The 13,688-nt window shown below is 41.1% G+C and overlaps 1 protein-coding gene across 10 annotated transcripts in view; it reads left to right on the forward strand.

The window, feature by feature from the left end:
• ABLIM1 (actin binding LIM protein 1) overlaps positions 1-13,688 on the forward strand; it is a 202,737-nt gene that overhangs the window by 127,563 nt on the left and 61,486 nt on the right. For all 10 annotated transcript variants that reach the window (XM_054071490.1, XM_054071488.1, XM_054071486.1 and 7 more), the window contains exons 5-6: positions 1,133-1,259; positions 2,406-2,499. In XM_054071490.1, the coding sequence (XP_053927465.1) occupies positions 1,133-1,259; positions 2,406-2,499 (221 nt within the window). The remainder of the gene's footprint in view (positions 1-1,132; positions 1,260-2,405; positions 2,500-13,688) is intronic.

The following is a 13,688-nucleotide window of genomic DNA, read 5'->3' on the forward strand; positions in this document are numbered from 1 at the left end:
TGGTCTCTGATGCCATTTGTTGACGTTTCAGGGTGGAGAGGATGTTGCATTTACCAAAGGAACACCAAGCTGGGGATGATAAAATATAGAAAATCCTTTGTTCCAGGCTGTCTCCTCTGTGGTTTCCACGTGTGCCTCAGCTGACGGTCATTCCCTTTTGCTTCACTGCTCTTCCAGGCCTTCCCTCCGTCCCTCTGTCCCCAGAGGCTGGTATAGAAGCTGTAGCACAACCCTTGCGGTTCAGCGCTGTCTGCCGCATCAGTCTCTTCAGATCTTACCGTGGGCTGAATTGCCCCTTACCAGAAAATCTTTTTTGAGTATTTTATATTTGAATGGAGAGGAATGGGAGCTTGGGGCTGAGCCCAAGATTCCTGGTGTGACATAAGACATTGTGGCATCCTTGGGATGGAGGGCATTCCGTGCTCCTGGCTTCAGGTTCATATTCTGCCATCAGAGAGCCTTTCAGAATCGCAGCAAAGAGTGACTGTTGACTGCCAAAATCCCCGAGCAAGAGTCCTCTTGCCAATTACAGACCATGAGAACTACGGTTTCCCGCACCTGCAGGTAGAAAACAATATGCTCTGTCTTCTCTGCGGTCACACTGCTGTCACCCTTGCCTTGGACCCTCCCTGATAGAAGGTCTATCTCCCCGTTTGATAGATGGTCTCTGCCCCTGCTCCTGGCTGAGCAGTGCCACCGCCCCTGAGCTGGAGGGACACGGTGGGCTTTGCTGCCACCCAACGGGAAACTGCAGCATCTTGGTGAGGCTTAGCTTCATCTAAGCAGTCAAGATCTTGCTAAAAGCAAAAGGAGAAAAAAACCACGATGATTGCTTTAAGAGAGAGGAAGTTTTCTGACTGATAATTTATATAGTTCATTCCTAGAAAAACCTGAAGTTTGTACAGAGCTTGCCGGCGGTCTTTGAATCATAAACAGCATGAAAATCAGAAGAGGTACTTTTCCCTCTTCTGCTGAACATGAACCTTCGTACAGGACCCCAGAAGTGTCTAGGGAAAGGAAGACGGAGCTTTACATTGCTGTGTAATTCCCTCATTTGGCAGCTGGTGGGTGATTAATGAGGATTAATGAGCCAAGGAACCGACAACAGATGCATTTCTTTGTTTATTTGCAGATTGCGCTGGCTGTGGGAGAGACATAAAAAATGGACAAGCATTGCTAGCTCTGGACAAGCAGTGGCACTTGGGGTGCTTTAAGTGCAAGGCCTGCGGGAAGGTCCTCACTGGGGAATACATCAGCAAGTAAGTGACCTCTGCAACTCTTCTGCACTCTTGACATGAGTTCTTGCTGTCATTGGAGAAGATCTTGCAGCAAAGTTCACCTTTCAAAGTCCAGCTTTGACCGCCTTGCCATATACACCAAAATCTTTGTTCCCAGTGACAGCTGAGCTGGGAAAGAGGTGTAAACTGAAAAGTGCGAGTGAAAGGTGGTGTTTACTGATAATAGTCTCTTCTTAATACCAACAAGGAAAGGGGTATAACTCCATGTTCCCACAAAGGATTAGGTGAATACCTGCATGAGTTTTCTGTGTTAGCAAAGTAAAGCTTGGGGGCATTTTGCTTTCCAACATATGATTTTTGAGGACAGAAGTAAGAACCTGTCCATTGCTTGCCTTTGCTGGAGAACAGAGTGAACATGCTGAGGTGATTGACCTGACACTGTGCTTTTATCTCCGTATCATTATGAAACTAAGGAAGAGAGTTTTGACTGGAAAGAAGTGTAAAGGAAGAGAATGGGGAAAAGTGGTGTAATGATAAAATGGAGGGGATGAGTTATAGTCTCTCTTCCACCCTTCAAGCATATAACAAAGAGAAAAAAATAGGGAAGCAATGTCTCTTTTACAAACCTGTCTCTAAGGGGTGTATAATATTTAACAAGTGGAGTCTGTCATTTCTCAAAAGAAGTTCAGTGCCTGAGTTACTCCTAACTTGACTTGTGTTTCTACTTTTGCTGTATGTTCCTTGTTCGTGCTAAAAAACTACATAACCTCATACTTAAAAGTAATTATACTCTTGCAAACTACCAAAGACCTTTTTGCTGGAGTGAACAATGCTGCGATCTCCTTTCATTTCCATGGATATAGTTCCACCGATTCCCCAGAAATGCACCACCTGTAGGCATAGACGGACTGTTCTAAAGAATGAGATTTACTTCAATGATTTGGACTGGATACCTTTTCTTGATGGTAACTTCAGGAATAATTCTAAGAGGCACTGATGAGAATATGATTTTTTTTTTCTTCTGCTACAAAATATCTCCCTTGATTCTCTCCTGTTTGCCTGTTGCTGTGTTTAGGAGTTCCAGACTAAAGACAAGGGAAGAATGTAAGTCATGCTGTAACCTGTTTATTAAAAGATGGTTTGTAATTTGTGGATTTTCTCTTTCAGAGATGGTGCTCCTTATTGTGAAAAGGACTATCAAGTTCTTTTTGGAGTCAAATGTGAAGCATGTCACCAGTTCATTACTGGGAAGGTCTTAGAGGTAGGTGGTTTGTAAACCAGAGTTTAAGAATCAGGTCATGTCCCATTATTTCCTCATGCAACTACAGAGAATACAAAAAATTCTCATTGGAAAGTCTTTTCTGCTGATTTTAGAGCAAATTTACTAAATTTCAGAAATATTTTTGGTGTTTTAACTTTGCAGTCGTTAAGAAAGCTATGTGATAGAGAATTAATTGCACTAATTTCTATGGATATGTGGTTTCTGTGTTTCTCTTTCAATAATGTTGCACAAAGTCTATTTTGCTGTGTAATCTGTGTCAGATTTGGTACATTCGTAGAGGTGATTTTAGTATTGGAATCACTCTTGGCAACCTTAAGTTTGTCAAAACTGAAACATGAGATTCCTCTTCTCAAATGGTACAAATGATGCTGAGAAGGTGAGAGGGAGAAATGTGCTGGAGAGGTAAATTATGTGTTTAGAAACAAGAAGGCAAAAAAACATCTGAACCGTCTCTTTCATTGACTCTTAGTTGGAGTCCTCATCGTCTCATTGAAACTGGCCAGATCTTTCTAGAGATGTGTATCTTTTGTTACCAGTACTGACCTCCATCTCTCACGGCTGTGATCAGTCCCCTTTAAGCTGGAATCCATGAACTATGTATGGATCCCTCTATGTCATCACTGAAATGTTTAAGGGACAAAAGTGCAGAGGACCTTCCTGTCATGCTGTCGTTGAGATGTGAGAAGCAAAACCGTTAGCAGCTTTCCCTTGTAGCAAACTCTGGTCAATGGAAGGAACTTGAGCTTCGAGCTCAGGTCTGGAGCTGGGCTATATGGCTTCTCTCCAGGTTTAGTGATTTTTAATAGTCCGCTTTTCCTGCGAAAAAAGTCTTTATGTAATAAAGTTTGTGGAATAAATAAGGGAATACAAAGAAGTTCAGTTACAGGTGTATTTTGTGAAGAAGAAACTGAATGTACTGAATGCTTTACAGTGAATAATAGAAAATGAACTTGAAAGCTTACAGAAATAAAAGCAACTGGAATTTGCTAGTGAAAGTGTATTGCAGGTTCTCTTCTTTGTGTCCCAACTGTTATAGATACAAGACCGTGTCAGGCCTCATCTGAAAAGTTTAGGGTTTGACATTAAGTGGCAACAATTTCTGGGTTTAATTGTGAGGTTTCTCTGGTTCACTATCCACAATATAACCTGGATGGCAGCCACCAGATGAGGGGCTCTGAATGCTTGTGGGCAACTGGTGCGTTTGTCACTGCAACTATGAGAAGAAAGGACGATTTTTTAATTAGCCAGGCAGTTAGTCTGCCTCCTTTGCAATGTCTGTCTGCTACCTCGGAGACCCACACAGATAATTAGTGAGAACAGACTGAGTTTTCCCTTGAGTACGAAGGCTGTGTCTCTGGCTTTGATCTAGTGGTCTGCTACCATCTGCTTATCTATTCCTGTCTATTAAGGAGCCTTTCAGTTTAATACTATGCACTGCTGACACTATAGTTGCATTCCAGTGCAGGAAGCACTGCTGGAGGGAAGTAATTGGATTCCTGAGATTGGGAAGCATAAAATAATTCTAAAATTATTTTAGATGCACATGGTAGATGCTCTAACCTACAAGAAATACAAGCTATTCAGAGGCACGGGGATGAAAATAATTAAGATTATTGGAGTCTGTAGAGAACCAGGAAGAAATGATGTATTCTTATTTGGAGCCTGTTGTTTAGTGGATATGACTGTACCAAAGTTGCTCTCATGTCACTTGTGCCAGCATTAGTAAGAAAGAAACCTAAGTTTTTTAGAGGATCATGAGGTGTATACTTGAATTGAATATGATGAGAGTAAGAAAAGATGAGTTCAATTGAACTGTCCATCATAATCTAAGATAAAGTTCAGGCTATCAGAGGACACTGTGTCCTGGGCATAACCTTGGTTTGGTTTCTCACTCCATAGTTCTTATTGTTCTGGTCGCTATTTATGATCAGAAGCGACAACATTTTGTTGAAGCAATGAAACATGTCAAACCTCTTACAAGGATCCACCTGTTCTGAAAGTCAAAATCAGATTAAAAAGATAAAGATTTCTCTATTGTTTGAGCACCCGCGGAATCAGAATACAGTGATGAACACGAAAGAGTGATCTTAACAACACATGGAAATATTAAGCATGCTGAGTTCTGGGCAAGACTAGAAATTTTGTTTGAATATTTGTGGCTTTCATTGGTTATCAGAGGTACAAGCCATAAAAATACAGCAGAGGGCAGCAGCAGTTCTCAACATATAACTAAGACCAAACTCCTTTAAAGCCTGTAGAAGTTGAATTATTCACATTGTGCGACTTTTTCCGGATCTGTTTAAATGATATTTGCAGGCAAACTGCTGGCTAAAAGCTGTAGATTGGGCAAGTCCTTAGAGACTTCCACCAAAAAAGTTAGTACTGTGTAGTCAGGGAGGCTGTTCAGACATCGGTTTAACTGCATTGCGGTGTACATTAGCAGTCTGAATAGTCCATGATGAGTTCTCTTGGTATCATCTAGGAATGCAGATGCATGACAGACATTAGAAGATGCAGGTGAGCAGCTAACATTCAATAAGGAAAGCAATTTATCAGAATCGTGGGCTAGTTTCTTGTCTCTTACACCTTTTACAGTATCAGCGATGCACAGTTCCAAGGAGGAAGTACTAATGCCTCTAAATTAGACTAAAGGAACTAACAAGTCAAAACTTAGGATGAGAAACTCATATGTCATCACATATGTCCCCTTTGGGCAGAAAAGGTGCTCTAAAGGATGGGGTCAGAGCATGACATAAATCCTCTGGTAATAACAGAGATGAGAGATCGGAAGCAGCCTCGGGGCCGCAGAAGATAATTCACAGAACAGGATGCCACAGTTCGGGGAGGGCTGCAGACATTCGAGGCAGGACAATTAACAATTTCCTCATCCTGTACAGGAAATCACCCACAACTTTTCAGTACACCTGAAGTTTTAATTTAGGTGAACCTTGAGATTCTCACGGGAGGATTACTGTCTTCCCTCTTTGTTTTCTTTGGCAACATTTCTTCGGCAAATTTGAGTATTTTTGATGATTTATATGCTGTAAGTTGTCTCTGTCCTCCTGTCTCTCTTGGGAAGGAAGCCACATTCTTGGTATGAAGTAGCACAGGTATAGGGACTCTCTAGGTAGACGTGGTGTCATAAGTATCTTTCATGAGACAGAAACCTGCACTTGCAGCCCAGAAAGCCAAACATATCCTGGGCTGCGTCAAAAGAAGTGTGACCAGCAGGTTGAGAGAGGGGATTCTACCCCTCTACTCTGCTCTCACGAGACCTCACCTGGAGTCCTGCATTCAGTTCTGGAGTCCTCAGCACAGGAAGGACATAGATTTGTTAAAGCGAATCCAGAGAAGGCCATGAAGATGTTCTGAGGGCTGGAGAACCTACCATACAAGGACAGGCTGAGAGGGTTGGGGCTTTTCAGCCTGGAGGAGAAAAGGCTCCGCAGAGACCTTAAAGCAGCTTCCAGTACTGAAAGGATGCTTACAGGAAAGCTGGGGGGGAGGGTCTTTATCAGGGAGTGCAGGGATGGGGACAAGAGGGAATGGTTTTAAGCTGAAAGAGGAGAGATTTGCATTAGATATTAGGAAGAATTTTTTTTCCTGTGAGATTGGTGAGGCATTAGCACAGGTTGCCCAGAGAAGTCATGGCTGCCCCATCCCTGGAGGTGTTCGAGGACAGGTTGGATGAGGTTTTGAGCAACCTGAACTAGTGGAAGGTATCCCTGCTGCAGGGGGGCTGGAACCGGATGATCTTTAAGGTCCCTTCCAACCCAAACCATTTTATGATTTGTCAATAAAATAATTTGTGATGTCAGGAGCAGAGTATGCTATTTTGTCATCTTCATCCGAAAAAAGTGATTAGAAGACATTGAAGGGAAGTACCCTCTAATGGTTCAGAAGCAATTACCAGAATGCCGTTGTAGTGCTGCTTTGTTTTCTACTTATTACATCTGGAACAGTATAGAAAGAACGAAAAACTGAAGGGAAAAAAAAAGCATGAAACTTAGGTTTAGGTCCATGGAGACTGGTGGTATCTTATTTTTCCAGTTAGATTACCTTCGTATTTGAAGAGAAAGTGAGATTCTTTGCAACATTGCAGGCTTGTAACTCCTGCTTATTTTTCAAAACTCAGTCTTTAAGTCTTGTCCAATGAGGAGCCAGCAAGAGAGACAACTTGAGAGACCTAAAAGTCCTCATTTCAGAAGCAGCCGTGCTGTGCACCTGATAAACACCCTCAGCAAAGCCTTCCAGAAAGGCCAGGGTTTGAGGTCAAATCTTGATCATCAGCCCTGGAGGAGATAGACTTCCTCCAGGCATTCTGTAGAGGTGATCACTTTTCAGAGTTTAGAGGTGCGTTACTAGAAAAACAGCACTTATTTTTCTAATATCCACATGCTACGGAAGAATACTCTTTTTTCTACACCATACATCTAACAACTTTCAGTGGCCATGAAAATACCATGTGCATATCAGCCAGCTCAGATTTTTCACGTGTATTATTTGGTGCATATTTTCCTGCAAGAGTCACAGATGATAGATGAGTGCGTGCCAACACATGAATGTGATGAGTATCCAATGTAAAATAGATACTGCAACTTTTCTGAGCATACCAGAAAGTTTAATACTTGAGTGTTTCAGGATAATGTTGTCAAGGTAGCAGAGATCAGTGTTCTTCCTTGGGTTTCTCCAGGAGAAAGCTGTCTTTGTTTATGAAAAATTAATCATTTTCCATTAACTCTGGTGAAAAAAACATTTTTATCAGGCAATAACAGCGTAGTGAGAGCGAGGTTTTTCACACAGACTTTCCATTAAGCTATTGTTTACATGGTTTGCCTGTTGAAAGGTGTTCATTTGATCCCAATCTTGTGAATTATTGTGTAGACACATAACTCCACAAATCTAAGTAAACTTCAGCATATATTTAGCTATTTAAAAGATGCTGGTCTAAATATTTTTTTATCTAATGTGGTTATTATACACAACATAACTATTACTCCAGGGCTTAATTAAAAATACGTTAAATCCATGAATAGCTTTCCATTGACTTCAGAAAATGCCTGTATCCATGTAATTAATGCCTCTATCCATGTAATTAATCTCTGCTTATCCAAAGTGTTTTCCAAAACTTCTCAGTAGTATTCTTTTAGTTCTGCGGAAAGAAGACATCAGGGCAGAAGCAGGCAGATAATTGGCATGAAATCATACAAAAAGCTTGAGAATAAGATTAAGTGTTTATAATTTTCACCTTTTTTTTGCTGTTACTGATGTGAACAGGATTTGACCTCATGATCTAGAGATCAAGATGTATACATCTACGGTCAAATCCTTCAACCATCTCGCTACTCTGTGCATTTATTTTTATAATACTAGTTGCTTAATCGTCATTTGTAAATAAAAAGCCAGTGTGTGATTTCTCCTGGCTGTGTATAGCTCGAGTTCCTGTGCTGATGGACTGCTGCCTGCCCTATGTGTGCTTTGCTGTGCGCTGTTGAGACTTACACCCCACCTTGTAATCAGTGGCGTAAAGCCATTTCAACAGATGGACCTGGAAAGAGAAATGCCAGGGCACCAGAAGGTTCTCTTGACTTCAGCCTGCAAGGTCAAGTTCTAAAAGTGGTTTTGATATTGTAATTTATAGCAGTTTCCCCTGTTTTTAAAGAGGAATAGTAATTTAAGATGTGGTATTTAATGTAAAGGAGGTTTAGTACTTGTAGATGTTACTTTAAAGTGCCAGAATTTTAAGGTGTCTCATCTGTGCTGCGACTAACTCTGAAAGATGTCCATTCTGAGAAACCTTGACTTCTAAAGTTAGAAATAATAATTACAGGGGCAGGGGGGAAGGGGAACCAAGCAGCAAAAGTTGATGTGGTTGTGCAAGGAAACTGTAACCATCTTTGTAAGAGGCAAAGAATATGAGCCAGAGGTTTCTTGAAGTATTGTTTTCAGAGCTAAATTTAAAAACCTGTGTTGTGAGGGGTTCTGAGAAGTTCCTGCTGATTCTTTACATGTGAATGAGTCTGTTCTAAGTAAATAAATAATAATAAAATACAGTAGCAACATTGCAACAACTGTAAGCGATTTATTTGAACAGTGCCTGTTTATGTTGTTCAAGATGTGTCTTCTGCCACCACTTAACCATGCAAACAACTTTGCTTATGTGAGGGTTAGCATTCAGATGCTTCATTTGATTGACTTGCAGTGGAACTCTGTAGCGTACGTGTTTATTTTAAGGAGATTTAGGCTCAGAGCTCATATGGAAACATCACCCTTCTCTGCAGAGATCCACGCAGTATGGAGTTAGTTAGGCACATCAGTACGTTCATAAGCCTGGTCCTATGTTCTCATACCAGTACACTTTCTCGATTGAGCAGCCATGTAGAGAACCTCTTAAAACAAACAGAGATTTATTTCAGTTCCACTCAGAAACGTTAATTGAAAGGCTAACATATATTCTTCTGCTGAATGAAATATTTAGCAAGGCTGTTTACATAGTAGTTATGCAGGAAGTGTCACAAAATGTGTCATTTACTGGATTTTAACGCTGGATTTACTGGATTTTAACTGGTAGTACAGGTTGAGGTGATGTAAAATTTTAAGCATTTTGATAAATGAAGCAATTGATGAATTGAACAAAGACTGATGATGGATTCAGTTGGGGTTGGTGGTTGGTTAAAGTTGTGATAAAGTCATATCCCTGAAGGCTGTATTACCATTCTGTTTTCATAGCACTACGCATCTACAGGTGCGGTTGTCTTATAGGCTCGGGAAAGACTTTAGACTCAACCAGTAGCTCAGTAAAAATGCAGGGGAAAAGGCTACACAGCGAATGAGAAGGAGTTTAGTGCGTGCTTTGATAGTTCTTGGATTTGCTTTATTTGGGTCTAGTTTTACTGTTGTTATGATAATTGAGAAGATGTGAACTTGCTGCCCGGGTGTCCCAGGTAAGTAGTAAGAAAAAACAGAAGCACATGCTGCAATCATTTGCCCTCTTAGACAGGTACATCGTGTGGAATTGGTTTGATTACGGAAAGTACCTGTTGAGAGATCAGACACAGCCAGTGCACAGGGCCAACTGTAAATTCATCAGATATTCTCAGCCAGAATGTGCAAAGGATAAAGGGATCCACAGAGCTGTGTGGGAATTAGCTCCAGCACTCTGCCTGCGCTGATTGAGTTGCACTAAAATGCAGCCTCGGTGTAACTAAGTGTTCCTGACAAAACTAGATTAACCCCCAGGAGGCTATATAAATTCTTCAGAAGCCGTGGAAGTAATATTTCATAACTTCCAGAGAAAGAGAGCGCTGATTTCATACTCGGCAGATGCCTCTCCCCAAGGGAAAAGTCCTAATTTGTGTCAACATCGAATAGTGACACACAAATGATGAGGAATGACCCTGCCCCTGCCTGGGCTGGGATTCTTCCCTCTTTTCCTTGTTCAGAATGGTTGGCCGAGAGGCTTGAATGTGCAAGGAGGGTTATTTGCTTGTTTGGGTGGGGGTGTGTAGGAGCCTACGTGAGCTTGAGCGGAGGAGGAGGGACTGGTGCAGCCACAGGCACTGCTCTGTGAGCCGCTTCCCTGCGAACAGAAGCCGTCGGCACGTCGCATGTGGTTGCGCTCCAAATTTGAACAGAGGCGGAGGGACTCTGCCCGCCGGGTTGAGGAGGAAATGGACTTGGACTGAAGAATTATTATAAGAAGGTAAACTCCTTCCTGTGAAACGAGATCTGAACTGGAAGGGATCATGCCTTTCTTCTGGGGGGTGGGATGTGTGACTGAGACGTGACTGAAGAGCTTCCCGGTGAGATCAGCATAGGGTACTTGTACTTTTGTTTTTGTACACCAGAAGGTTTTTTAAAAGGCTATCGTTCACATAAAGTGAGTGCAGCTCAGAAGCTTTCAACTGCCAGGAAGAGAGGAGAATGGCACAGAGCTTGGGCAGTTTCTGCTTGCAACTGATTGCTGATGTATGGAGGAACAATATTGTTCTTTATATCAAATAACTATTAATGGAGTTTGTTGGCTCTGTTGATCACTTCTGGAGGAGATTTGTCACATAGAATTAAGGTTAGAGCTTGTTTCCGGTTGCCCTGCCTTTTTGCTGAGAAACGTGTTTTATCAGTTAACTTACAACACTGATTTCCCCTCCCCCCCATGTGGGCTTTGTTTGCATAAAAATGGGGAAATGAAAAGTTTAATAATAACTCACAATATGGGTAAATGCTTCAGACAGGTTTTCTATGTACCTGGGTAGCAGCATAGATTGAATTTAATTTAGGCTGTCCTTCCCCAATGAGAAATATGTGTGATTGCCTAGAATACCACACAGGGTGAAAAAATCTGGAATAAATATACTTCCAAAGAATGAACGTAAATTGCTTCGTATAAAAATCTTTCTAACAGGATTTTTGTGATTTTTTTTTTTTTCGTCCTCCTTCCCGTCTCAAAAGATTTAATTTGTTGAGGGGAATATCTGTCATTGGGAAAGACAACATATAAAGACAACTAAAGAGTGTCTGAAGTTGTCAGAACTCTTAGCAGAAGTTCAGTTGCTATGGCAGCGTAATCACAAAGCATTAACTTCTCAGCAGTGGTTTGGAAACCATCCTTCTGTCAATTTGGACATCAATAGGGAAGGGAGGAATGTTAAGAGGATGTAGGGGTGGAGAATAAGAAGAGCAAGTTGTAGCAAGTAATTTGAAAAAATAACCAATTAAAGCTTCCTTATTGCCACAAAGGGATTTGTGAAGTCTTGCAGGTGCTTATACAAATATGGCTTATGTGTATAAATTGCATTCTTCAAGTACAGGGTTGGTTACTGTCTGTATTTCCTAGCACATCATCTTTAGCTATTACCTTTCTTATTTAGTTAAATATTCTCTAGTGTGTTACTTGCACTAAGTATTACTGGAAAACTTCAGCAGGCTGATCAAAATACTTTAAAATGACAGTTCAGTAGAGGCATTTACATTAGTATAATGTTTCTCGTCACCAACAACGGCCTCTGTGATGCATAACCATTGCATGTATTCCACTAACTCCCCGCATGTACTTCAGTAGCCTTTTCATGTCTTAGGGGGGCACATAGTATTTTTAGTTGAAGAGTAACTTAGCTGGCTGACTTTATTTTTCTTGTTACGTGGCTGTATTAAGGATTCAATTGCATGGTGGTCGCTGCAGAACACATCTTGTTCTCCTCATGGACCAGTCTGCTCTGGGGAAAACAACAATCTCTTTTTATCTTGTAGCTCCCATCGCTTCTTCTGTTCATCTTCTAGCCCTTTGCATCGTGCCAGTGCTACCTGCCACAGTCACCCACATCAGAGATGTGAAATTAATAATCATCACTGCACTGAAGTACTTGAACTGAAAACAAAACTTTCTCTGGTGTCATAGTCTCACTGTCAGCTGGGATGGACTAAGAGGGAAATGTGACTTAGGGAAATGAAACATTATTTCAGCCAGTTATTTTTTGTTTCTCTCAGAGTGAATGTACAATGAAAAATGGATTAAGTGGTGAAATATTTTTTTGCAAGACTGTGATCTTTCAGTTTTAAGTCCTGCTATAAGTCCTCCTACCAGAGGAGAGTTTGCTACTGACTCCTAGAAGAGCAGGATAGGACTGAGACCTGTCCCCTGTAAAAGTATTTATTGGGAAGAATGCAGCAATAACTTGTTTGAAACTCAAGAAGTGAAGAGCCTGTTGGGGCAAGTCTGTAGCTGTCACCCATTTGTAACAGGCTCCATCCAAGTATTGTGCTCAGTATTCATTCTGTGAGGACTCAGTCCCCTCTCTCTTTTGTCAGAGTGCTTTCCTGGGGAAACCAAATCCAAAAGATATGTCTAGAATCTCTAGGGACTTTGAAGTCCGCAGAATTAGTACCTATCTTTACTGAGCAGGTGCTTTACAGGTAAAATATGATACATCTGAGTATTTTGTGGGTGACTAAATGTTTGAAATCATCACCTGGAGCACAAAACGGGTAGATTTTAATTACGTCCTCGTACTGCCTTAGAAGACTCCACAGATCTGGGATGTACAAGCCTTTTCTTTGTAAGAGGGGGAAAATAGAACACACTGAGAGATACATGCACCCTTGCTCTGGCATTTAAACTGTCCATGAAACTAGCTTGGGATGCTTTGGGCTTTACAGAGGTCTCTGAAATAAGCATCGTAAACCATTTGATTGTAAGTTAAAATGTTAAGAAATGGACTTCTGCACTTAGGGTTTTGGAGAGAGAGATCGGTTATGTATATTGGATGGATCTTCTGCTCCTTTGAAATCTGTAAAGCAGTGAGGAGAGTAAGCACTGAGGCAGAAAAACCTTTAAGCAGACTTATATCAGCAATTGGAAATCACATGTGTCAGCAGTGAGAAAAATGACAGAAAAAATGGACTTACACCGAAAATGAAAGGGCTTGCTTTTAGTGGAGTACGTGTTGGTGGTCTGACATTTATTCAAAGTTATTCTATTTGAAAAAGGGACAACTATTTCTCTGCACTACCTATCCACTGGTTATCTTGATATCTTTTGATATTTATATTTAAAATTTAGTGTCACATAAACGCTGTGGCCAGAATTACAAACCAAAGGTTCCTGAGAAATGTCTGGATGCAGTGAATTCCAGGCTCATAATTATGCACTGGTGATTCTGGAGTTAAGAGCAATGTGGTTGGGAAGAAAGCTATTTCAAGGAAAACTGTCCGTTCCTTTGTTTGCCATCTGCTGCTTGTTGTGACCTTTTACTGGAAGAGATTTCTGGAGGTGGCAGGTAGCATTGCAGTGAACCAAGGATAAAACCTGTTCTTCAGACTTTTCAGAGCATTATTGGATCAGAATAGTTGGAATAACAGTGACTTTTAGGATCAGTTTGCTACAAGAGCAAGCTCTAGTCACTGAAAGAAAAATTCCCTAATCAATTCAATCCTAACATGTTTTCCTATTAGAACAATTTGAGAGTCTACCAGGTACAAATTAGCATATATTGAGAGTTTCACGTCTACTTTGTTTCTTACAGACTACCTTTGTTTTATATTCTCTGGTTATTTTCCATGGATGTTCTGTGCGTGACCTCATGATTAGTTTCTTTCACCCCTCCTTTGGCATTCGCAGCTTTTATGTCTCTGTTGTTCTTGGGACACTCCCTCCGAACTGAACGCAGACA

The sequence above is a fragment of the Cuculus canorus genome, chromosome 7, assembly GCF_017976375.1.
Source record: "Cuculus canorus isolate bCucCan1 chromosome 7, bCucCan1.pri, whole genome shotgun sequence".
Lineage (NCBI taxonomy): Eukaryota > Metazoa > Chordata > Aves > Cuculiformes > Cuculidae > Cuculus > Cuculus canorus.